Source organism: Vicugna pacos, chromosome 23, assembly GCF_048564905.1.
Source record: "Vicugna pacos chromosome 23, VicPac4, whole genome shotgun sequence".
Taxonomy (NCBI): Eukaryota; Metazoa; Chordata; class Mammalia; order Artiodactyla; family Camelidae; genus Vicugna; species Vicugna pacos.
The window spans coordinates 19,210,627-19,237,448 of record NC_133009.1 but is presented as its reverse complement, the minus strand read 5'-3'; the positions used below and the strand labels follow the sequence as shown (position 1 = coordinate 19,237,448).

The window sequence follows — 26,822 nt, the reverse complement described above, 5'->3', positions numbered from 1 at the left end:
TTGCCCAAAGTTAAAGTTAGTAAATGTTGGAGCCAGAATACAAAGTTAGGTGGACTCACCCTAGAGCCTGCTCACTTGTCAGTGGGCTACAAAATAAATGAGAAAAATTTTGCAAAATGTTAGGAAGAGTGATAAGCACATGATAAGCAAGATATATGGTAGCCATTATAATAGCTTTTCCTTACTTGCATTTGAGAAAATGAATAAGCTTAAAAAGTATACAAAGAAGCAAGAACACAGAGAACTATATTTAGTATTTTGTGGTAACCTGTAATGAAAAAGACTATGAAAACGAATAAATATATGTATATGTATGACTGAAACATCCTGTACACCAGAAATTGACACATTGTAAACCACTACAATGGAAAAGTCAACCTTGCAAAAATAAAAGCAGAAAAAAAGATGTTTTCTTTTTCGTACGTGTTTTTCAAACATTTCACAAAAATCCTAAATTTGCCATCAGAAAAAAAATTAATGAAAAAAAAAATGTCAACCCTAATCCTACATAGGAAGAGGCCTTTAAGGTGCGGTCGGATGAAGGAAATCAGGTTGTGAGAATTTTCCTGAAACTCGAGTTCCCTGCTATCCGAAAAATATAGAATACCTGAAACCAGTCCACAAAATATTCGAAGCCTCCAGGGCAACACAAGCCCGGGAACTGAAATCCAAGCCTCGATCAGGTGAAGGCTGTGCAGCCACCTTCTCGGTAGATGCCTAATCCCATAGTAAACGCGGGTCTGGACCTCAGGAACCTCCAAGGTCCCTTCTTGCCTGTTTGAGGCCATGTCTGAAGATCACTCCACAGCTATCTTGGCTGACTTCTTAGTGGACCGAGGAATTATCTGGGGACTCGGCGTCCTGGTGTCTCCCCACGTGCTGGGGGTGGGGGTTTGCTCTCGGTCCCCGCAGGGCATTGTGGGGTCAGCATTCCGGTCTCCTTGGCAACGCCGACTGTGGGACAGCTGGGGGGCGCGCGGGAGAGGGAGGCAGCAGAAAGACCTCGAGCGGCCCTTTGGCGTTCTGAGGCCGCGGCCCAGCTGTCCGGCCCCTGTTTCCCGAGCCCTGGGCTGCGGTCCCTGCCCGGCGCACTCGAGGGAGAGGTCCGGCCCGGCATGGAGGACGCAAGGCCGGGCGGCCCCTGGCGCTGCGGCGCGCGGCACGAGCTGCTGGAGGGGATGGCGCGCCTGAGGCGGGGCGGCCCCCCCTGCGCCGAGCCCGAGGCGGCGGGACGACGCGCGGCCGGCGACGGGGGCTCCTGCTCCTGCTGCTGGTGCTGGCGGCGGCTCTTCCCGCGGGGCGCGGCCCGCGGCGCGCGCAGGAAGGCCCGATACGCGCGGCCCGGCCCGGCGGCCCAGGAGCGCGGCCGCTGGGGCCCCGGGAGCCTGCGGAGGCTGCTGCAGATGCTGGCGGCGTGGAGGAGGCGCTACCTGCGGCGCGGGGAGCGGCCCGAGAGGCTGGAGGAGATCCCGCTGCTGGTGCTGCACCACGAGCAGGCCTGCGACTAGGCCGTGGCCGCCGGGAAACTTGCCCCGCCCTGCTCCCTGCACACAGAGCTTTGGTTTTGTTTTGTTTAGCAAAAGCAAAAAGTGAAAATAAACCCAAGTACATTTGAATGAAAGAATGCGAGTCTGGGGGAGATACGCATTTGAAACCAGGCTTCTGCGTATTAAAGTTTTAGAGATGTGACCTGGCTCCGTCCTCCGGCTTCTCTGGGGCCTCAATGCAGTAACGAACCAGAAGGCAGTCGCCACAGAGGCCTCCGGACCCTTCTGGCCGCTGCGCGTTCTCCAGCTGTTGCTTCCCGGCTGGGAAAAGCTGAACAGGGAAGCGATTGTGTCTCTTTAAACACCCCCGGAAGAAGGTGGGAGCGGCACTGGTCTTCAATTGGAGCCATGCACTTGGGTATTAAAAAAAAAATTTTTTTTTTTTTTTAAAGAGGGATGCTTGAGATGTTCACCCCTCATAAACGTGAGCGAATCTGCTTTTATCTTTTGTTTACTGGCGTTTTTGAACCCATGTAAACCAACATTAGAACCAAGGCCTGAGGGCTGGATGCAGGAGTTTGGACACTAGTGCTGGAGATAAAAGAGCACACGGAGAGGAATCCGGGAGACTCCTGGGTGGATCTTTAACTTCTTCCTTTTCCTCATCAATAAAAACCTGCTAATGACGCTCTGGCGCTACAGACCTGTGAGTATGAAAGTCGAATATTAGAAGCGAAAGTGCTCGAAGTATAATGAAATCTGTAGGCAGTCAAGGTATTTATTAAACTGTTATAATTGTCTCTCCCGGGGCTATTCCCATACCCCTATTACCCCTACCGTCCTGCCTTACCTCCGCACCCGGCCAAAACTGCCCTTTCAACTAGCAAGCTAGAAACACTGAGCAATGGGCCTCTGGGTTCCTCACGTGCTGTTGCTGTTGCTGAAGTGGCTGGGAAGATCCTGAGGCCTTCGAGGGGTCTCCCCATGCCCTTGACCTAGAGAGGGCCGAGGATCACCACCTGTTTAGTTCATTGCAGTGGTTGGGGACTAATAAGGGATCCTGAGGCAGGAACCTAGGAAACTGAAAAAAGCAGAAGAAACAAAGCATAAGCCAGAAAGCTGGGGCCAGGAAAGGAGGCACTGCAGGATGGAATTGTTGGTCTCGGGACGTAAGTCCACCTTCTCCCCAGATTGCCAGCTTTTCTCATTAAAGTCCCTTTCCTTTATATTGAATCAAATATTATTTAACCATAAAAAAGAATTAAATCTTACCATTTGCGACAACATGGATGGACCCAGAGAGTATTTTGCTAAGTGAAATAAGTCAGACAGAGAAAGAAAATACTGTATGATTTCAGTAATACGTGGAATCTTAAAAAAAAAAAACCAATGAACAAATAAAACAGTTATAGATAAAGAGAACAGGTGACTGCTAGAGGCAAGATGGGTGGAAAGAGGGAAGAAATAAGTGAGGGAGATTAAAAGGCACGAATTTCAAGTTGCAAAACAAATGAGTCACAGGTATAAAAAGTACAGTGTGAGGAATACAGATGATAACTATGTAATATATTTGTGCGGTGACAAATCATAACTAGACTTATTGTGGTGATCATTTTGAAATGTATAGAAATATCGAATCACTATATCATGTACTAGGAACTAAAATAGTGTTGTAGGTCAATTATAGTTCACTAGCAAACTCATAGAAAAAGAGGTCAAATTTATGGTTACCAAAGTTGGGTGGTGGTGGTAGGGGGAATTGGTTGAAGGCAGTCAAAAGTTACAAATGTCCAGTTATAAGATAAATAAGCACTAGAGGTGTAATGTACAGCACGGTAAATATAATTCACACTGCTTATGTTGTATATGAAAGTTTTTAAGTGTATAAATCCCAAGAGTTCTAATCACACACAGAAAAATTTTTTCTATTTCTTTAATTTTGTATCTATATGAGATGATGGATGTTTACTAAACTTATTATGATGACCATTTCATGACATATATAAGTCAAATCATTATGCTGCGTATCTTAAACTTATACAATGCTGTATGTCAATTATACCTCTATAAAACTGAAAGAAAAATATTGATCATGAGGTAGGCTATTAAACCTTAACAATTTTCAAAGAATTAGTATACAGACAACATTTTTGGACTACAGGATGATTAAATAGAAAATCAATAGAAGCTAATTAGAAAATCATCATAAGCTTGAAAATTAGCACACAATTCTAAAAAACCTGTGGGTTAAAGAATAAATCATATTTAAAATTAGAAACTATTCTGAACTAAATGTCATCAATAATGCTATATAGCAAAACTTGAGGGACAAAATACTCTGAGGAAAATATATGCTTTAAATTAGACAAGATTCTGAATTCTGAAAGAAGCTGAGATTTTTAAAAAAACAAAGAATAAGATAATAAATTTTTAAAAAGAAGAAGAAAGAAAATTAAGAACAAACAAAGCAGAAATTAATGACAGACAATATAGCCATACAGTAGAGTACAAATAAAATCAAAAGCTAATCTTTTGGGGAAAAAAACCCCAAAACCTTGTAAAACAAACAAACCAAATTGGCAGAACTGAAAGAGAAGGTTGGGGGGAGTGAAGAGAGAGAAAAAAGAAATAATATTAATAACAAAATAGGACATAACTACATATCTAGAGAAATTAAAATGGTAACAAGTGTATTATGAACAATTTTATGCACTATATTTGAAAAAAAGGTAAAATGGATAAATTCCTACAAAAACAGAACTTACAAAAAGTAGACCTGAGAAACAACTGAATATCTGAATAGTCTTGTAATTTTTAATGAAATTGAATCAGTATGTTAAAATACTCCTACAAAGAAATCATCAGGTCCAATCACCTTGACAGCCTAATTCTACAAAACATTTAAGGAAAATATCATTCCACTCATATACAGACTCTTCTAGAGAACACAAAAAACTCTTCTTGATTCATTTTATAAGGTCAGCACAAGCTTGAATCCAAAATCAACAAGGTAATTTCAAAAAGGAAAATTATAGGCCAATTTCACTCAGAACGTAGAATATCTATTTATCTACTTACATATCCATGTATCTACCTACGTCTGTCCTCCTGTCTGCTTATCGATCCTAAATCCAGCATATGTTAAAAAAGATATTATGACCAAGTTGGAAGTTGGATTTAGGCCAGATATGCAAGGAATGCAAAGCTTAAAGTCAGTTATTTAGAAAATCAATTAATGTAATTCACCACATTAAGAAATTACGATTGATTTCTGATTCTGGCCATTGTGGACTAACAGGGTCCCAACTTGCTCTCCTGATGTAAACAACTGAAAAACTGAACGTACGATGTGGATCAACTGTTTGCAGACACTGGACAATGGGCAGTACAGGACTGTGATCCCTGTAAGAGGGTAAGGAAGTGAAGTGAACCTTACAACTGCCTCTGCTCTCTGTCTGGAGGCACCTTCTGGAACACAGTGTAGGGAGGAGGGTCCCAAGCAGAGCACAAGTCGCTGAGATGAGAAGACAGAGTTCCGACTTCAGGAAGGAGAAGATGCTGCAAGTTGTGGGACAGAGTTCTAGAGAGGTTAGAGTTACAGAGCGAAAGAGATCCAGAATTCTCCACAGGGGTCCTGTGAGACTTTGCTTGATACTAAACTATGAAGAAATGGGTGAAACTCCATGAATCTGGGCAAAGAATGACCTGGAAGCTTTAAGCTGAACAATTCCCAGAGTTCCAAAGGACAGTCTGACCAGTCAGACCAGAAAGGCCCTGCTAATCACTTGGGGTATTCAGTACTGAGATCTGAAGGGTCCACACTTTAATAGGAGGGCTAAACCACCCCTAGAGCAAAGGCTCCTATGAACCTGCCCTAAAAATTTACAAACAAGCCTCAGAAGGATCACACTGACCTGCAAGTAATTTAATTGCCAGCCAGAAAAAAATTTCAACATCCTTTAAAATATAGACATTCAGCAAGGTAATATTTGAAAGGTATAGCATTCAACCAAAAAATATTATACACACCAAGAAGCAGAAAAATGTGACCCATAACCAGCAGAAAAATCAGTTAATAGAAACAGACTCAGAACTTAAACAAACCAGAAACGAAAGATATGATAGAACTGGCAAACTAGGACATTAAGAAAATTATTATAAATATGCTCAAGGATTGAAAGGAAAACATGAACAGAATGAGGAGAGGTGGAAGTGATTTAATCTAGAGATTAAAAATATATATACCAAATGAAAATTCACTTAATGGGATTCATACAAGATTAAGTGCTACAGAAGAAAATATCGGTCAACCTCAACACATAGTAATAGAAACTATCTGCACTAAAGCACATGGAGAGAAAAAGACTAGGAAAAAGATCAGAGCATCTTGCCTTCAGATGATATCGAAGCGTTCTAACATACATGTAATTGGAGTTTCAGAAGGAGAGGAGAAAGTGTGGGGGTGAGTGAGAGCATTGCAGAACAAGTGGTTGAAGAAATAATGACTGAAATTTTTGAAAATTTTGAAAACTACGAGAAAGTCACTGTGTCACAAGAAACATTAAAGGAATTCTTCATGTGAAAGGAAAATGATGCCAGATGAAAACTTAAACCTATACAAAGGAACAAAGAACACTGGAAATAGCAAATAATGTGGGTAGATTAAAAAAACATTTTTTTGTCATTTAAATTTTCTTTAAAAGATAACTATTTTAAAGCAAAGACAATGAAAGTATTGTGTGGTTTGTAACATATACAGAACTAAACTATGTGAAAACTAGCACAGAGAATGGGAGGGAGGAAATTTAAGTATACTATTTTTAAGGTTCTAACAATATGTTTCATATTGGTATAATATTATTTAAATGCAGACAGTGATAAGTTAATGATGCATATTGTAAACCCTGAGCAACCACAAAAAAACAAAACAAAACAAACCCTCAAGACATATGAACCTAAAACAGCCCTAGAAAATAGTCTTTAAAAAACCTCAAAGACACATTGCTAATAAAGTAGATAAAATAAATATTAAAATATACTAAAGTAATCCAAAAGACGTCAGGAAAAAGGAATAGAGGAGCAAAGAAAACATGAGACAAATGAAAAAAAAAATTAGTGACATGGTAGATTTAGACCCAGCCATACTGATAATTGTATTCAAAGCAAGTGTCTTAAGAATTTCAGTTAAAAGGCAGTGATTGTCAAAATGGGATAAAAATGCAAGATTTAATTACATGCTGTTTGGAATAAAACCCACTGTAAATGTAATGACACACACAGATTGAAAATAAAAGGATGGAAAAAGATAAAAATACTAATAAGAAAGTTATTGTGACTATATTAATACCAAAGTAGACTTAAGAGCAATGAATATGACCAGGGATAAAGAAGGAGATTTTCATAATAATAAAAAGGTCAATTCATTAAGAACATAGTCCAACTGTCTAGGCACCCAGAAATAGAGCTTCAAAATATAGGAAGCAATACTTGATAAAGACTTGAAATGCTGAAAACTTTCCTTTAAAATCAAGGCAACGTTATTTAGAAGATCTTAGCCAAAGTCTTAGAGGTAAACAAACGAAAAATTAGACAGATTTGAAAGGAAGAAACAGAACTTGTTATTTGCAGATGATATAGCTATCTACGTAGAAAACTCCAAAGAATCTCAGCTATGTAACTAAAACCAACAAGAGAGTTCTGCAAGATTGCTGAAAAAAACTTTTATCTTTAAAAACCAATTGCAGCCGCAGATAGCAGAAAATATTTGCAGAACTGCTGAAACTCTTAAAACTCAACAATGAAAAATAAATACCCCAATTAAAGGGTGGGCAAAAGATCTGAACAGATTCCTCATCAAATAAGATATGCAGATGGCAAATAAGAATTAAAGAGATGTTCAACATCCTATGTCATTAGGGAGTTGCAAAATAAAACAGAGAGATACCACCATACACCTATGAGAATATACACCTATGAGAATGGTCAAAATCCAAAACACTGACAATGCTGAGTGTTGATGAGGATGTGAAGTAACAGGAACGCTCACTAATCGCTGGTGGGAATGCAAAATGGTACAGCCACTTTGGAAGACAGTTTAGCAGCTTCTTATAAAAAGCTAAACATACAATCCAGCAATCACACTCCCAGGTATGAACTCCAAAGAGTTGAAAACTTATGTCCATACAAACACCTGCACATGAATGTTTACCGTAGCTTTATCCATAATTGCCCAAACTTGAAAGCAACCAAGATGTCCTTCAGTAGGTGAGTGGATAAACAAACTGTGGTACAGCCATACAGTGGACATTATTTATCAATAAAAAGAAATGAGATACCAAGCTACGGAGAGACATGGAGGAAACTTAAATACATATTGCTAAGTGAAAGAAGCCAATCTGAAAAGTCTATGTATTGTATGATTCCAACTGTGTGACATTCTGGAAAATACAAAACTAGAGAGACAGTAAAAACATCAGTGATTTAGGGATTAGGGGTGTAGAAGGAAGAATATGTGCAACATGTGGGATTTTTTTAGTGGAGTAAAATTATTCTGCAATTGTGGATATATAATCCTGTGCATTTGGAAAAACCCATAGAATTATATAGTAGCACAAAGAATGAACTGTAATGTAAATTGACTTTAGTAAATAATAATGTATTAATTGGTTCACGTGCCACACTAATGTATGACGTTAGTAGTAGGGGAACGTATGTGTGTGAGAGGTGGTATGTGGGAACTCTCTGTTCTGATCAATTTTTCTGTAAACTCAAATCTGTTTAAAAAATATTTTTTAAATGAAAAATTCAATTACATTTTTACAAATGAGGAACAATGGGTCAGAACATATAATTAAGAAATAAAAGATATCACTTAACACCAGCAACAAAAAAGTATAAGGAACTAGGAATACAGCTAATAAAACACATGAAAGCCCTTTATGGAGAAAAACTATAAAACCTTATTGAAGGACACTGAAGATCAGTATACCTGAGTGATAGACCATGTTCTTGGATTAAGATTCAGTATCATGGAGATAATTGGTTCTTTACAAATGGATATATAAATTCAATGCCATTCCAGTGTGTGCATGTGTGTGAGTGACTTCATAAATTAATTCTAAAATTTGCATGCAAGAGTGCCAAGAATAACCAGATAACTTCCTGAAGAAGTTGCAGAAACTTGCTTTACCACATATTGACACTTATTATGAAGCCTTAATAATTAAGATAGTGAATCATTAATCTGGAGATAGTAAATAGACCAATGGAACTAGAGAGAGCCCCGAAAAAGATTCACAAATATATAGATACTTGATGGATGGAAAATAGAACTTGTACATTAGTGGGTAAAGGATAGACTCTTCAGTGTATTGTGTTAGGGAAAATAGTTACCCATATGGAAAAAAGAATACATTGGATCCTTAACACACACACACACAAAATCAATTCTAGTTGAATTTAAGTCTTAAATGCAAAAAGCAAACTTTAAAATACTTAAAAGAAAATGTATGAGAATATCTTTTCAATATAGGGGGAGAGATGGATTTCTTAAGGTAAAAAAATATTTACCATAGAGGAAAATATTGATATTACTGACCACTTTAAAACGAACTGCTGCTAATCAAAACATACCGTGAAGATAGTGAAAAGACAAATCTCAAACTAGAAAAAATATTTGTAGCATGTAGACTTGTCAAAGAATAGTAGCCAGAATATGTTAATATTTTCTACAAATCAGTAAGAAAAAGATAAATAGAAAAATAGGCAAAAAATGGGACAGGCACTTCACAGGAGTAAAAAAGAAAGCCCAGAAGCATAGATTCTTAATCTTATTAACAGTCAGGAAAGTGCAAATCAAAAGCTCAGCTAGATGCCAGATTATGCTTACCAGATTAGCAAACATTAAAGAGTTAGCCAATATTAAGTCTTGGCAAGGGTGTGGAGTAATAGGAATGAAAATCTTCTGCTGGCGGGCATGGAGAGTGTTAGAGCCATTTTGGAAAACAATTTTGATTACCCAGTATTGACAAGATGATACAAAAACTTTCAGATGATTTATTAAATTATATATCTAACAGCGGCTTTGATTTTTCCATCATGCACAGAGGAGAAAAGTGCCATGATCCTCTTCTGATCAGTAAGAGAAATTTTTTCAAGTGACTGTAACCTTTAGGAGTACTGAGATGTCACTTATGACATTGCAGTTAAGTCAGCGAATTAAGTGAGACCAACTACCAAATAGGAGTCTTTGGAGGTTATTTTCACATGGTGGCTCTTTTCACAGATTGTGGCTACAATTTTTAGTCATAGGAGCCTAGCAAGACCCTGCTGCTCAGAGATGCACATAGTGATGACATTCACATGTCCACTTGACATGGGAGAACAAAACACATTCTGTTGAAAGTTCTTAACCACATCAACCAGATCTTTTGAAAGACTTTTGTGATTTTGAGTGTTGTCCTCCTGGCAGCTGGCGTGTGGGGGGCACCAGGCACAGCTCTCACCTCCAAATAATGAACAACCACTTTTCAAGCCCAGGCTCTGAAATTTCATTATGTGACATTACAAGAAAATACCTAGGCTGTGGAGCTCTGTTTGACTAGCAGATGGAGAGAGGGCTGAATAGGATTTTATTTAATGAAAGTGCAGTAAGAAGAATACACTGTTTTCTTCTAAAAATTAATAAAGGTGGCTGTGCATATTCCCTCCAACCTCGCAGCTCCTCTCCCAGAGGAGCCCTTCCTTCTGCAGCTGAAGGTGTGCATTACTATTTTCATAAAAGTATTGCTCATAAGAGCAATAAACTGAAACATCCCAAATGTCCATTAAAAGTAAAATATATAAATAAAATTGTGGTATAGGTATAGAGTTGAATACTATACAGCAGTGAAAATGAACTCTACCCACACAAACATGCATAGATTAAAAAATATATAGTTTTTTTTAAATTACAGGGAAACATATACCAAGTGATTCCATTTATATAAAGTTTTAAAATAGGTAAAACCAAATAATATACTGTGTAGGGATGCATATGTGGGTATTAAAAACCATTAAAAAAGCACAAAGGAATGATTAACACAGAGTTCAGGATAGCGGTTATCCCTGCAGTGGAGGGAGGAGGAAGAGATCAGGAGGGAGCTGGTGCTTCTGAGATTCTGCTGATGTTTTATGTTTTAAGCTGGGTGGTGGGTACAGAGAGGTGTTCATTTTGTTATTTTTCAAACTGTACGTATACATCCTATATATTCTTTCATATATACATATGTATATATATATACACATGTATATGTAAACAAAAATGTTGTTTATAAGAGTGAATGGATATGAAGTTTCATGAACTTTGCTTGTGGAGAGAAATAAGGAAATGCTGCCCTGCTCAGGATGAGGGAGTCAAGGGAGGGTTTGGTTTGGGTTTTTGGTTTTAGCTGAGAAACCATGGAACATGTTTTATGCTGACAGGAATGATCCAGTGGAGAAAGGGAAATTGATGCTTCAGAGGAGAGAAGGAATCATGTTGGAGCAAGTCCTTGAGAGATGAGAGCAGATGGATGTAGTGGCAGGGGAAGGATTGGCCTTTGAAAACAGTAAGGACTAATTCCCATTGTAACAGGGACAGTGACTGCGAACAAGGTCAGATGAGTATGTAGACAGGAAAATTGGAGGTCATGAGATAGTAGAAAATATATGTATTGATCTTTGGCCCTGATTCCAGGCACAGAACCCCCCAAATCTGTGAAAATCCCTGTGATGAGAGCACTGGGAGCATCTTTTGTTTTACTGAGGCCACTCTGAGGGGGTACCTGAAGGCTCCCGGATCGGGGCTGGTCACCAGAACCACAAAGGTGTGATTAGAAGCTTGGAATTTTTACAACCTCCCCCAACCTCAAAGTTCTCTCAAGAGGCAAGAGGGGCTGAAAATGGAGTTAGTAATTGATCATGCCTATGTGAAGATGCCTCCACAAAATCCCAATAGTTTGGGTTGACAGAGCTTCCAGGTGGCTGAAGACATCTGCACACCGGGAGGGTGACACACCCCCAACTCCACAGGGACAGAAGCTCCTGCACTCAGGACGCTCTCAGACCTCACCATGTGCATCTCTTTATCTGACTGTTCACCTATATTTAAATTGTGCTGAACACTGGAATTTGACACAACATTGTAAAATGATTATAAATCAATAAAAATGTTAAAAATATATATTTAAAAAAATCATATCCTTTAATAAACTGGTAAATAGAACTGTTTCCTTAAGTCCTGGGAGCCGCTCTAGCAAATCAATCAAATTTGAGGAGGAGGGTGTGGTTCTGGGAACCTCTGATTTGTAGCCAAGTTGGACAGAAATTGTGGGTAACCTTGGGACCTACTACTAGCGACTGGCATCTGAAGTGGGGGGGCAGTCTTGTGGGACTGAGCCCTTAACTGTGGGATCTGATGCCATCTCCAGGTAGGTAGTGTCAGAACCGAGTTGGAGGACAACCAGCTGGTGTCGTGGAGAATCGCTTGGTGTGGGGAAAACCCCGATACGTTTGGTGACAGAAGCGTCACAAGTGAAGTGTTCTGTGTGACAGTAAAGGAGAAACACAGAGGGAGAACTGGGTATTTTCCCCCAATACAGAGGTCAACTGCCTAAATTGTCTCTATTTTCAATGAAGTACAAGGTGAGGTTCTCAACTGAAATGTGTGTGAGGAACGTGTGGGAGGTTTGAAGAGAGAGCTGGAGTGTCATCCAGGAGAGTAGGTGGGCAGAGTTACAAGAGGCCTGCAGGGAACTGAGCGTGGTGCTGAGAGACAGGAACAGTGAGATCAAACCGGTCCGCCCAGTGGTGTGACTTCGCCCCGGCAACAGTCAGCTGACCCGGCACAGACCCAGGGAGGTCCGGGCCTGAGCAGGGCTGGGTTTGCCAGCCCGTGCAATGAAGGGAGGAAGAGCACTGAAATGGAGGATCCTGAGAAGGCAACAAGTTGATTACCAACCGTGGAATTTAGGCTGGGTGAGAAGAAGAAGAATGAAGAGGGCGGGGGAAGTGATATTAGTAAAGCAAGCGCAAATTTAGTGGACGTGGGCTCTTGATGAGGTCAAAGACTTGACCTGCGGGTACGCAGGTGAGCTGGGAAGTTAGGCGGTGATCAGAGATGCTTGGAATGAAGACGTTATCAGAGATGCAGTCACTGGTGATAATGAGTCTAAGGTCTGAGTGGCAGAAGTGAGATCAGGACCCTGAGACACAGACAGCAGTTCTCAGCCAGGGATAGGACTGCCTACCCCCTGGGGGCAAAATGTGTGGGGACATTTGATGCTGCAATGACTGAGGAGGGGGTAAAATGCTGGTAACTAGTGAACAGAGTGTAGAGATGCCACATGCTTGTAATGAGCAGGACTGTCTAGCACAAAGGATCGTCCTATCCCAATGGCAACAGAACCCCAGCTGAGAAACACTGGGCTAGGGTGTTGGATGGGTCACCTGTCTGAATGCAAAGTCACTGATGACAGGAAAAAGGTGGAGAGAAAGAGAGCCAAAGACAGACAGCAGAGGAGAGCTATCGGGGAGTGGCTCGTAGACCTGGACAGCACGGGTTCAGTGGAGCTGGAGGTTTGGAAGCAAAGAGGAGAAATTATTTGGAAGCAGCAATGGGAGACTAAGGGCATAAACCCTGAGGGAGAGAGCACTGCAGAGACAAGTGGGTTTCAGATAAAGCAGACGTGTCAAGAAACCTTTGAAAAAGTGGCAGCTACTAGACATTTTCCTATCACAGCCTGGGAGTTCCAGAGGGCACAGTGGAAGGGGGCCAGCGAGGACGAAGAGGAGGGCTGGCCAGGTGACGGCATGCCTGGAGAAACTGGGGCTGAGGACCCAGAGCTTGGACCCGAGGCCATCTAAAGCAAACAGACAGGGATGGCTGCCTGGTGGTGTCTCACAGGAAAGTGGATAATCGGTTCAAACAAGAGTCCAGAATCCTTAGTGCATCAGGGGCGTCTAGGTAGCTACTCCTTGGGCTGTTAACCACTTAGCTCTTTTTATGTAAAGCAGGAATGATGTACGGGGGCTGTTGTGATGATTAAATGAATAGCCCAAGGAGCACATGGCGGGGGCACAGTAGGAGGAAGGACCCTTTCCTCACTGTCTTGTCCACAAAACCCACTGGCTTTCCAGACTCCACGTGACATGTTTTCATGTTTGTGGGCATACTGGCCTTCTGTGGCGTTAGCTGCCTGCAGGGCAGCTCTGGGGTGCCCACTCACTGACGCAGTGGGAGAGGAAGGCACGGGAGTCTTCTGTGTTTGGGTCTGGGGCTGGCTTCCCTGGCTCCCTTATTTTTCTTTTTTCAGTTTTGTAATCGAAAATACCAGTCCCTATTTGGGTGGATAATCACTGGCCACAAGACTGAGGGTCCCAGGTGGACTGAGTTGCTTCCCCTTGTCGCCTCTGTTTCTCACTGCTCTGCCCAATGCGAAGTCCTTTCCCAGCGTGGACTAGAGCAGGCCTCCTGCCCTCCCTCTGAGGAGTCAGGCTTAGCGACTGGCCACTCTATTCCTGAGTCCACCCGCCTGTAGGGACAGCCTGTTGAGGCACGTGGCTCCCTCTGCATGGCTGCAGCTTCACAAGCATCTGAAGGGGCCCAGGCACTGAAGCCCACTGAGCCCTGGGAGCTAGGGGTGTGAAGGAAACAGGCCGGCAGTCGAGGGCTCCCCTGACTGAGGACCACGAAGGCCAGGAGTATTTGGTAGAACCAGGCAACTGTTTCTGAGTGAGGGGGTCAGAGGCTGGCAGCAGAGGGGTGGTACGTTCGTGACTGGGCCCACAAAGCCTCCCGCTCAGGCTAGGGCCGCAGAGCCCAGGCGCGCCCATCTAGCCTTGGGAAATAGATGCCTCCCTGACCAAGATGAGACTGAGAGGAGGCCCCTAACTTTCGCTTTCCCCTTGGCCTTGACAAGAAGGAAACTAGGATCAAGGCATGGTCCTCTTTGGGAGGATTTTCCTTTAGGGGAAAGGGTCAAAGGGACAAGCCTGAGAGGGTTCAGAATCCACAAAGAAATAAGTAGCTGCCTGACTCGTCTGCCTCTTGGAATATATTTATCGGCACAGACTTCCGCACACTTGGAATGAGGTCAATGTCTGGGTGACAAGGAGAACTTCAGGAGTAGATAATAATGGGGAAGAAAAGACCAGTGCCCCTCAGGCGCTCTAGCACCTTTTCTACAGGCAAGCCCAGCTGCTTTGCCAGATCTGGGTTGGTGGCCAACTCATTACAGTCTATTAACCTGTTTAGACTGGGGGATGTTCCCCTTTGGTTCCCGTCCTTGAGAACAAATGAGTTGTAGACCATTCCTACTTCGCAGAGTGGACAGGCATTGACAGACCATGAAAGACCACCATTGTTTATTTAACAACACTTAACTCGAGAGAAGTTTTGAATTCGTGAAGTATTACTTGGCTAGGTTCGAAATGGTCAATGGAGAAGGGGGAAGGGTCAGGCCGGAGGTGCTAAGCTGAAGCAGGATGAGTTTGTAAGAAATGAGGGGCCCGGTTACTCGGGCTCCTGCTTGCTTGATGCTCTCGGATGGGGAGTGGGTGTGTGGGCAGCGGGGCTATTCCCCTGCAGGCCTCCTCCCCTGCTCTCCTGGTGGAGAGAGGAGGGCCTGTTCTCCCTTCCCAGTCTCGCCTCCACTCCCCAGCAGGCGGGCGGGCACCACTGCCTGTGGGCAATGCGGTATGCTCTCTGACAGTTAAGGAGTTGGCCCATGGAACCGAGCTCAAGAGGAATACAGGGGAGTAAATGAACATGCAAATAAATACATGAGGAATATATGACGGAGAAGGGCCGGCTACGTCTCTGTAGAGCAGATCAGATTCTGAGTTTCAAAAATAACCTCCCGGCCCACCCCTCTTACCCCCCAAGGCAAATACATAACAGCTGCAATCTCCTGGAGGTCAGAAAGCACTATAAAGCATTTTTTATAAAAGTATTTTTTTAATAAATTGATGCATTTCAATGTTGTTAACATGATAGCCCAATGCTATATCAAGGTAGCAAAAGTGAAGATTCCTGGTATTTTTTATATAAACACTATGAATGACAGTACATTTGCATTAAACTTCACAAGAAATTATCCTCAGGTTCATGAAGATTCTTTAACAGCTGTTAACACCTTTCAAACAGTGAAGATGTGTATCGACTGAGCAGACAATGAAAGTCTAACGATTGAGCTGCACTCGAAAACCATCTGAAAGGGAAGGGGATACAGTGGCAGTATGGCCAGCTTGCTGAATAAAACCCAAGCCTTTAAAACGTAGTCACTGAAAGAAAATACAGCGTGTATCAAAATTACAGAGTACCTTGTAGAAATGGAGCCGTAAGAAGACACACAGATTAGAACCCTGAAGCAGTGGATGTGTTTCTACCCGTTTTGTGATGGAAAGCAGCCATGGATATAGAGTCCTGCAGCTGTCTGTAGAGCTGTATCTCCTCGGCCACACACGCAATGCTATCAGTGGGCTAAAACCAGAACTCCCTGCTCTGTACAAATGCTGGTGAAGGTAACGTGCGCTATTGCTGTGGGTCAGAGCAATAGTTGGCTGGATTTCTGGCATCAAGTGGAGGCTGTCTTTACTGCTGCAGCACTACCCTCTGCAATTCCATAAGCCACACTTTCCAAAGCTTATGCTCCCTTCCTAGGCTTCGGAAAAAAAGAACCCAAGAGCACCGAAAACAAACAGTAGAAACCAGCAGCTTCTGACCCTCTTAACACTGTATTACTGTCCAACTTACCGTGAGAAATGTTTCACTTGGTTAAAACTACAAAGAGCAACCCTGACACCATCACATCACGGGTGTCTTGATGACCGGATTTCTGATATAGGATTTTTCTTACTAGAGATCAGGTCAAGAACAAGATTCTCTTCCTTCAAGGGCAAGGGAAAGCTGGCTAAGTTCTAGTTAATTAAATTCGTTCTTTATTTTAAACTGCAGTGAAGGAACTGACTTAAATGAGATTTTCTAAAGTAAAAACATTCTTTTTATTCCTCACCCTCAAGTACGAGACTGCAAACAGTCTCATGTCCAGAACTTCATCTGCTGATTGTACACTATTGGGCCACTATTTATTTTTACTAGTTCCCGTAACACTCTTTTTGAACTCCAAATGCTGCAGGTGAGGGTAAATACAACAAAATAACAATAAAATCATCTGTGTGCTGAGGTGCTGGATTCTGGAGAAGCACAGGTGGAACGTCCCTGGCTCTTCACCAAGAAATGCTAAAAAAATGACCACTCCTTCATGTGTGTCAGTAGCACAGATTTAAAATCAGGTATAATCAAGTGGATTAGAAAAAGCTGGAATCCACCACATTATTTTTAAAAATCCCAAGCAAACTGCGCTAGACATTTTCCACTAACCTGGGTTACGGTAACAGGACTCTTCTTTGAGTGAACAAATTCACTGCTGGAGTCTCAGCACGTTATTCTAAATCTCATTGCTAGACTTGAACTGAGTCAACTTGCCATAAAGATCATATATTCCTTTCTGTCACATCTCTTAAAACAAGTGCTCTGCCCCCCTAAAAAATTGAGAATAATTTCTAAAGGCTTTCCTTTCCAGAAACAGAACAGTCAAAAGCATAAATTAGGTAAAGTGGCTTCATTTCCCTCAGGTTGAACCCAAGGTTTATTTTCCCCATGAACAGGGTGTGCTTAAGTTGATAAAATGAATCAAAAGTAGCTTATGGAAAAGTTAAAAATGTAGTTTACTGAAAGATATGTATCTTTACAAACAGCAATAGCAAATAGTCCAATCTAGAAGTTTAAATAAAAGTAGATGACTTTAAAACTAACAATATATATAAAGCTGAAGTCACTGCCTTGGATAATTTATACACTGCATCCAATATTTTATGTAGGACATTCATTCTTAAGGCAGATAAATTGAGTTTGACATGTAATGACTTGGCTCTTACCTCCAAGGGTCAAACTGGGAGTAGACTTGAGCAGAGAGATTCCTTGCTAACGAGGACTTATCTGTGGTGACAATTTCATTCTTAGAGTATGTTATGTAAGAGACATACATTTGAGGGAACAGAAAAAGATGAATTTTAAGACACACAAATATGATTTTTCAACAAGGAGTCAATGAGACTAGATTTTCTGTTACGAGGGGCAACTACTCCCAAAGCAAACCAACTTTCTGATGTGGTATGTAAAATCTTTAAAATAGCAAAGGATTAAGTTTTTGGAGAGTGTTACTTTAGACTCCAGCTTTCAAGGTCTAAGTATAAAAGGTAGCTTGAATAGTTAAAAGCAGCTGAATGAACTCACACTGCTACTCAGAAGGTTGCTACCTAGGATATTCCTACCCCATCAGCAAAATCCTCTGTAGGGAAGGTATCAACACGTATTAAATTAAAAAGCCCCTCAACACATGTGCAAAAACACCCATCAGTTACTAGCAAGAATATCTTTAACGAAAAACATCTTACTTACAGAGTCGGAGGCATCAAAGCCAGACTGACACAGGAGTGTACCACCCCGCCCAGGCGGACGGGTATCTGGGGATGTAAGCCACTGTCTGATGGGAACCTCAGGAGATGTGGTGCTCTGGGCGGGGGCGCTGAGAGGAACTCGGCCCAGGCTTGGGCACCTCTCGCGCAGATCAAGGTCACAAGCCCTCAGGGCTGTGCGTGCCCCTTCACCTCCCTGCATCCTAGCGCCAAAACAAAACGTTCACAGAAACAAACCACAAACCTAAAAGACGATTCTTAAGCAGGTGATGGTGACTGACTGTGTAAGAACCTTCCTTTGTGCCTATTATTTATGCCGTAGTTCAGGCAATTATCAGAAGTGTACAAAGATTACCTGCCTAATTTTTGAAGACATGAAGATTTTCTTCTTTCATGGTGGCAGGAGTCCATGCAAGATTTGTAAACAGCGATACAAAATACTGTAAACATAACTTAACAGAGCTTGTATAAAACAGAAGAAGTAAACCCCAATTTACAAGTGGGTAAAAAAAACAGAGGGCAGCTTCATACAAAGTTCTCCCTCCTGCGCCAAGTGATTTGTTTTGATTACAAATATAATCCTGAGCTGAAAAACTGGGATTTGGAGGAGAGCCATCTTTGCATACAAAATATCCAAAGGACGCTTACTCTTTTACTTTTCTCTAGTGGCATTCAGCTGCCAGAGACAGTTCTGAATGTGGGACTTTGGACACATCTATAGTTTAGTGTGGCGCCCGGGCCTGGAGCCGGCTGCGGTGCTGGCCGTGGACGCGGATGCGGCAGCGTCCTCCGCTTCCTCCAGTTCGTCCTGGAGCTCTTGGCTGACGCTGGACTGCAGGGCTGCGGGAGTGAGCCACTCCTTTGGGAGGCAACTCTGTAGAAAGGGTATACAGGAGCTGAAGTAGGCAAGTCTATTGATCCAGCGAGGAATCTCTTTCCCACAAAGTATCTACAGAGAAAGAGTATTGCATTAGGCGAGGGGTTGAGGTTATCTGGTCCACTGCCAAGGAGCAGAGGGTTGGGGAGGGAGGCCGATGTTCCAGAAAGCCACTGCTCGTTAGCCTTCGGCGCTGTAACTGCAGGCCTTTGACAACAAGCAGCTCCCTAACACGAAAGCCTGGGGTCCCCCATATGGTCAGCTCCGTTCCTTCCTTTCTGAAGAACCTTACTAAGTTGCTTACTTTCTGTATCTGTGATATCAAGCTATTTCCATTTGGCTTCTTTCTTCTTTGGTCTTTGCAACTGCTTTGATGCACATGTGAAAGTACTTTGAATACACAGAAGACAAGACTTGTTAACATAAGACATCAGAGTAACAGAAGCTGCAGGCAGAGCAGTCAGTCTTGGGTTATCTTCCTACCTGTGAATCCTCTTTTTCGCAGGTTGTTTTCTACTTCCCCCCAGTATCTTCTACTGCATTTCCCCTGCCTCCTACTTGATCCCTTTGCCTCCATCTTTGCCCTATTTTTTCTAAGGAGCCCATACTGGCTGAGAAAGAAGTTCTCCCCAGATGAAGACCTGGAGGGATGACCCTGCAGTGGAAGGGGGGCTGTGGTTGGGGCAGGGCGCCGGAGCCCGGCTGAGCTTCAGTCTGAGGACTCTGCTGGGGGTGGTGGCGTCAGGAGAATCCCTCCCAGCTGCTGCCCACTTCTCATCCTTATCCTGGTCTTTGGACTCCTGAGCCCTTCTTTTTTTTTTTTTTCTTCCCTGTTTCAAAAGTAAGAACTGGGTCTTCTATAATGCTAAATGCTAACTTGACTCTTTTATTACCTTCTCTCCCTTCTGCCATCAAAGCTGGGCTTAGCTGAGTCCATGCTTTACTGTCCCTGTGGTGTTTTTGCCTCCAATCATGTCAAAGATTATAATCATCATCTGGAAGTACCATGCATCTTAGCTTAGCTGGTTTCAAAGTATCTTATGTCCAAAAATTAGCTAAAATGTAAATAAGTCGGCACCTATAATCAAGCAATGTAACCTTTCTCCCTAAAGCTTCAGCCCTCTGACTTAATGGCTACATTTAAAAACTATGTCTCTGTCTTAACTACAGTGCTAGTGAGATGGTCTCACTGGAGGGAAGGTGACATGTTTCCATTGTTTCTGATTACCTGGCCTGGAAGCAAAGAGGAAGACACGACTTAAAAATACCTGAAGACTATGTGTGTGAACTAGATCTGGGGGAACGCTGAGCTGAAATATATCAAATATTTTTAAATCTGGGGAGGAGGGGGGAATCCATATAAGAATATGGATTATATAAGAATAATTATATAAACTTAAAAAAATGTGTTACCTTTGGAGAATGCTAGGGAACTGCACTGCGAGTTCCTGAGACCACTTGCAGGTTAGATGATTTGCTATGAGAGCTCACAGGACTTGGCATATAGCTGTATTCACAGCTATGATTTATTACAGTGAAAAGACACAAAACAAAATCAGCTGGGGAAAAGGCACCCGGGGTGAAGCCCAGAGGAAATCAGGCACGAGCTTTCAAAGGTCCTCTCCCACTGGAGTCACATGGGACTCACTTAATTCCCCCTGTAAGGAGCTGTGACAACACACGTGAAGAGATTGCTCGGGGAGCCATTAGAGACCCAGTTCCTACGGTTTTCAGTTGGGCCCAGTCACGGAGGGAACCCTCTCCTAGCATGTACGGAAACTGGAGATTCCCAGAACCAAAGACAGGTTTAGTATAAATCACACTGTTGTACAAATGGTTCAGGCACAGTGAGCCACACTTACTTGTTTTGGGAATGGTGGGAACTTTCCAGAAAATCAAGTTCTCAGATGCAGCCAAGGGGAACTTTGCACACAGGCCTTTTTAAGGATAGCAGTCTCCAGCCTGCTTTCTTAACTTTTTTTTTTTTTCACAGTCCATCCCCTTAGCCAAGCTGTCATTACAGCAAAAATTATCAAGGGACCCCATATAGCAGTGAGACCAACCGGAAGTACTGCTCTTAGTTATATCCTTCAGGGGTCCTGGACTTAGCCAGTTAAAACAAACCCAATTAACCATAAAGGTTTATTTTAGAAACCCTGGTGGCCTCCTCAAGTTTTGGTATGAACCTTCTTTATCTGGTCTGAGACACCAATTTAGGCACAGCACAACTCTGGCCAGTAAGCTGAAGTTGACCTGGAAGATTTTCGGGGCTGAGGCAGTGTCACGACAGTCAGGGTACACACAGAGGGCACCCGCCAGAGGGCAAACATCAATCAGGCAGCACAGGTTTAAAAGGCCTCCAGGGTGCTTTCCCGCCATGGTTGAGCACTGTGGGCCGGCTACAGAATATTTGTGCCTCCCCCCCAATTCCTATGTCGAAATCCTAATCCTCAATGGATGGTATTTGGAGGTGGGACCTTTGGGAGGGAATTAGGTCATGAGTGGGATTAGAGCCCTTATAAAAGAGATCTGGGGGCTCCCCTACCCCTTCCACATGGGAGGACACAGTGAGAAGATGGCTTGTAAACTAGGAGGCAGACCCTACCCAGACACTGAAGTCTGTCAGTGTCTTGATCTGAGACTTCCCAGCCTCCAGACTGTGAGAAAAAGTTTTTATTGTTTACAAGCCACTCAGTCGTATCTTGTGAGAGCAGCCTGAGTGGATTCAGACAGAGCCTCTGCTCTAGGCTTTCTCATTTAGTCTGAAAACTGAGTTGACTCTTGGATTCAGAGGGACTGCCTGGAGGCAGTCAGATCCAGACGGTTCTGTCTGTCTGTGACACAAGGTTCTCAGCCTCGTGAGTGTGGAAAACACCCAGGCATGTTTGGTGTGGGATGTGCAGGAGCTGGGTCACCCTCTGCTGTCTCGCAGCCAGGACTGTCACTGTCATCACAGGCTCAGTGGCCTGTGTGAATTCAAGGTGCTTGCAGCAGCCGAGGTAGGCAGAACGTACAGTTTTTCTTTTGGAAAAAGGCAGTATGGGAAACAAAGAGTATTAACGACTTCCTGGTGCCTAATCTCCTCCCCAGGTGCCAGGGTTTTGTTTTGTTTTGTTGCTACAAAATCAGTGTGCCCCATTTAACAATCATAAGCTTACGTTTAAAAAATTATCCCCTACTCTCATCCAGACCTTTTGTCTGGAAGAAAAGTATAAAAGAGGCACAAAAGAGTTTTGACAGGAAAATATTTTTATGTAATTTAACCAGATACACATCATATTGGGAATTGGATCAAATTCTGAATCTTCAAAAAAAAAATTCTGAATCTTCAGAAAATTTCAAAATGGGTTTATATAGCCACTCACTCCTTTCATCCTAATCATTTATCTAGTGAACGGCCTAGAACATCTCCTCCTGATCCTGGGGATGGAGAGCTGCATGTCGTAACCACACTACCTTAGGAAGGTGTGTGCACCGGAGACAGGAGGGACGGCAGGACAGCTAGGCTACCAGTCCACTGCTGCAAACTGCAACTACTCCAGAAAGTCACTAAGTGACCTGCGGTGCACCACCCCTGAGAGGGGGCCGAGGGTAGGTTCTGTCAGGAGTTGGTGGCGGCGTTACAGTCCTGGTGGTGGGCCTCCCTCCAACTTGCAGCTTTTGGCAATAACCATCAAGTTAGGAATGTAATCAGTCTCTGTACGAGACACACAGAGCTGATCAGCAGCTCAACTTCAGATGATCCCAATGAAGCAAGGAGTCCTTCCCTGCGGACACCCGCAAGGACACCGCTTCATGATGGCTGGGTAGTTTAGGGCTCCAGAGATGGGTGTCCTAAATCTGCAACGGTGCCCAAGCAGAAGTTCTGTTCCCTGGCCTATACGTGTTTTCAGGTTAGCCCAGCTCGTGCTGAGGCTGACACAGCGCAGTGTGTAGCAGGCTATGTTAGGTTTTAGCTTAAGAGTCAAGTCTAGGCAATTATGGGCATGAATTGAGGATTTCAAAAAGAGCCAAGGGCTCTTCTTTGGCAGCAATAAAGCCGAGATGCTACAGGGCCAGAGAGCCAAGTTTCTGAGTTCAAGCAATAAGCAAGGGTTTCCTAAGCCCTTTCTAAGATCCACTCAAAAATACACAAATCAGGCTGAAAAATCATCAGCTTCTATGTCAGACATCAGATTTTTACAACCGCTCATTAGCAACTAAAACTGCCTTTTAAAACTTTAGAAGTATATTTCCATCTGGAGACTCTTTTTATGTTGTCCCCCTTTTTCCAGAGGCTGCAATGCACAAAATCATAGTAAAAACAATCACTTATGGAGACTTTTTTTTGAGTCTTATTTTCTTTTAATAATCAAAAAACTTAAATTTCATCCACCCGATGGCAGAAACAAGCAAGGCAGTTGTCCCACTACCACTTTTTCTCTGCAGCATTTCCTGACTGAGACAATCCCTGCATGATTTATGAAATTATAAGCATAAAAAACATTTTATATCAATTCCTATCAATATCCATAGATGCAATAACCACAAAATATAAAGCCATTAAAAAACACACACACACACAAAACCCTTCCTTTTTTCCTCACTGCAAATTTACTCAAACTCCTAGCAATAAATACAGCATTTACAGGTTTAATACTACAGCTCCCTGGGGAGACCAAAGTGGGGGTGAAAAAAGACTGGAGTGTCCCTGTTCTCCACGTTCCCTCTGCTCCGGCTCTGTAACTGATTTCCTCACCCTCCTCCTCACTTGGACAAGACAGCAACACAAACGTGCAGCACTTCTGGCTCACCCACAGCTCAACTTGGGACATTCTGGGGCCTCTCCCCTTCCCACCCGGAGGGGAGAACAAAGCCTAGGGAACCCACTGGCTGCGCTGCTGTCCCCACGTTCGGCTCTCCTGGAGCTGACCTGTCATCTTCTAATTCGGCAGGTACCTTTCACCTCTCACAGCAGACAGCAGCTCAACTGCTATTTCACATCACAGATGACTCCACAGCCACCCAGGCGCAAAAGGTTTGCCAGACACCCCCACTTCATCCTTTCTTCCCTCACACAGTCCAGCAGTCACAGCTCTGTGAATCAGGGTCATTCCAGTGAACCCCACTTCTGATGCTGACTGTATCGGGGGTCCACAAGACCCAGGTACGATAATTTGCTGGGACACATGGGATTCAGCACATAGTCAAACTCAAGGCTATGACCTATTACAGCAGAAGATATAAAGCAAAATCAGTGAAGGCAAAAAAAAAGGCACAGGGGCCAGTCTGGAGGAAACCAGGCAGTAAGCTTTCAAGTGACCTCTCCCAAATGGGTCCCATAATTCCCCTGGCAATGGGCTGTGATCACACATGTGATGTGCTGTCTACCAGGGAGACTCAATATAGACCCAGTGCCCAAGGCTTTTGTTGGGGACTGGTCACAAAGGCATCCTCAGTCTAGAAAGTACCAAAATTCCAGATTCCCAGAGAAAAAGCAGATGCTCAGCATAAACCAAATTGCTTAAACAAATAGGTAAGGAATCATGAGCCACTCAGTTCTGGGAACCGTGGGAGCCCTCCTGAAATCCAAGTTCCCAGATGCCGGCCAAAGACCAACCCTGCTTCCTGAGGACAGCAATCTGAAGCCGGCTATGTTAACTTTTTTCTGCATAGCACAGGAACCAATTCATTTTTTGAAGACTGTTAAGTAAAGGAAGAGACTCAAGGATCCATCCTACCTTTCCTATGTGGACTGAACCTCAGGGTAACAAGCAGTATGACCTTTATTTAGATCCGATTCAAACAAACTGTTAAAAAACTATGACTGTTGGGGAAATTACCACATTGTATATTTGAATAATATTAAGGAATGAATGTTAATTTTTTAAGGTGTAATAACATATTGTAGTTATGTTACAAAGAATCCTTATCTTTACAGCTACAAAGTAAAACATTTATAATTGAAAGAATTATAAAATATCTGGGATTTATTTCAAAATAATCCAGGGATGAGAGTATTATTTCCAAGTTGGTACTTACAGATGAAACAAAATTACCCATGGATTGATAATTTTGCAGCTAAGTGATAGGTATACAGCAGCTCATTATATTATTTGCTCTACTTTTTTTCAGGGTTCGAATTTTCCACTGAAAATATTAATTCACAAAAGGCATTTTGACCAGTAGTATTAGTAACGGCAATGCCATTCTTCTTGCTAGTGACTGGTTTAGAAATAGGCATTTGACCCATTCTGGCCATGAAACGTGACCTGCTTTGGAAAGGGTGGGACGTTCTAGAAAAAGTCTCACTGTTCCTCAGAGAGAAGGGAGAGACAGTTTTCTTCTTTCTCTGGGTGGTGTTGTTATCTGGACATGGTGCCTAAATTTGTTGCAACTACCTCAAAACCATAAAGGGAGCTAGCCTGACCTAAGGGCAGAGCCAGCTCAACAGCCTAAGGATGGCAGCTCAGAGAGATGAAAAGGCCTTAGGTCACTGGTGACACACACTGTTGAGACACTGACCACACTGACACGGAGCCTGCTTTATCCTGGACTTCTTGTTTTGTGAGACAAAACACTTCCTCAATGTCTAAGTCAATCTGAACCATCTAACATGAAGAGTAGGGGCTGACAAACTATCTAGTAAGGGCCAAACAGATATTTTAGGCTTTGCAGACCCTGTGGTTTCTATCACAACTACTCAACTATGCTGCTACAGCCTGAAAACAGTAAAAGTGACTGCTTAAAAAAAAAAAAGTGTGGGTGTGTCCCAATCAAATTTTATACACAATGAAAATGTGAATTTAATATAATTTATAAATGTCACCACATATTCTTCTTTTGGCCTTTACCCAACCTTTAAAAATGGAGAAACCATCTTTAGCTTGCAGACTGTGCAAAATCAGGTGGTAGGCTGGTGTCGGTGTGGAGGTTATAGTGGTTTGCTAATCCCTGCTGTAGAGAAGCATCTGAACCAGTATCTATAATGTTAAATGTTGATAATTCTTAGAGTTTTTGGAAAAATGTTGAATAACAGATTACATATACCAGCAATCAATTATAAGTAATCTATGATTTTGTGTATCTGCAACTGGTTACATGACACACATAGAAACTATGTCATCAAAGATGTGAAAGTACATTAGATTTATTAACTTTTCAAGCATGTCTAATATTAAATGTGTTTGACTTGATTATATGGGGTTTAGTAAAAACAGTCCCTTACTTTCCTTTACTATCCAGAGTTCTAGTCTTAGTTCTGTCACTGACAAGCTGGCTCGCCTTGGCTAAGTCACCTAATTTGAGTCTGTTTCTTTAACAACTCAGCACTCACACGGGTGAAAGCATGAAAACTGTGACCTAAAAAGACGGCTCCAGGGACACCTAGAGTTGTTCTCTGGGCCCTCAACTGTAACATGGTTTTACGGTTAGACCAGGGCTGAGGTGGTGTTATAGATGCTCAAGAAAGCTATTAATTATTTGAGAGAGAATAAATCGGAACCAGGGGAAGTAATGACGACGCACAACAAGCACTGAGCTCAGGAGTCTGTGTCTCATCTGGGTTCTCCGTAACAACCTTGGTAAGTCATTTCCCCAGTCAAGGCCTGTTTCCTAGACTGTAAAATGAGGAGACTGGATTAGATGTCTAAAATCTCTGCTAATTTTAACATTCTATGGACCTTTGAATGCACTCCCTACAGATACAACATCTAGGGTCAAGAAAGCTTAGACGCACCTTCCCTCTTCCCTGAACACTGACTTGATCGCCTCGGTGGTACCAACTGCATCTGCTAGACTCTTGGGGGCTCCTCTAACTTTCACGTTCACGTGAATCACCCGGGGATCCTGTTAAAATGAAGGTTCTGACTCAGCACATCTATGGTGGGGTAGAGATAATATGTATCTTACAAACTCCTATGTGATGCTGAAGCAGCTGGTCCTCAAAGCATAATTTGAGAAGCACAGCAACAGTGTGCCGT

The 26,822-nt window shown here is 42.7% G+C and overlaps 2 protein-coding genes across 6 annotated transcripts in view; one reads left to right on the top strand and one right to left on the bottom strand.

The window, feature by feature from the left end:
• The first annotated feature begins 981 nt into the window (after positions 1 to 981).
• C23H1orf202 (chromosome 23 C1orf202 homolog) lies at positions 982 to 2,174 on the top strand. Its single transcript, XM_072948618.1, has one exon. It carries the CDS (start codon positions 1,116 to 1,118, stop codon positions 1,506 to 1,508), a length of 393 nt encoding a protein of 130 aa, XP_072804719.1. The 5' UTR covers positions 982 to 1,115; the 3' UTR covers positions 1,509 to 2,174.
• A 15,036-nt stretch (positions 2,175 to 17,210) lies between these two features.
• The window catches only part of DESI2 (desumoylating isopeptidase 2), a 34,143-nt gene continuing 24,531 nt past the window's right edge, over positions 17,211 to 26,822 (bottom strand). For 4 of the 5 annotated variants that reach the window (XM_072948614.1, XM_072948616.1, XM_072948615.1 and 1 more), the window contains exon 5: positions 17,211 to 18,933. In XM_072948614.1, the coding sequence (XP_072804715.1) occupies positions 18,700 to 18,933 (234 nt within the window). In that variant the 3' untranslated portion in view covers positions 17,211 to 18,699. The remainder of the gene's footprint in view (positions 18,934 to 26,822) is intronic. The other variant, XM_072948617.1, reaches the window with a different exon arrangement.

Excerpts from the sequence above, each read along its gene's own strand:
- C23H1orf202 (XM_072948618.1), top strand. The coding sequence starts at position 1,116 with ATGGAGGACGCAAGGCCGGGCGGCCCCTGGCGCTGCGGCGCGCGGCAC.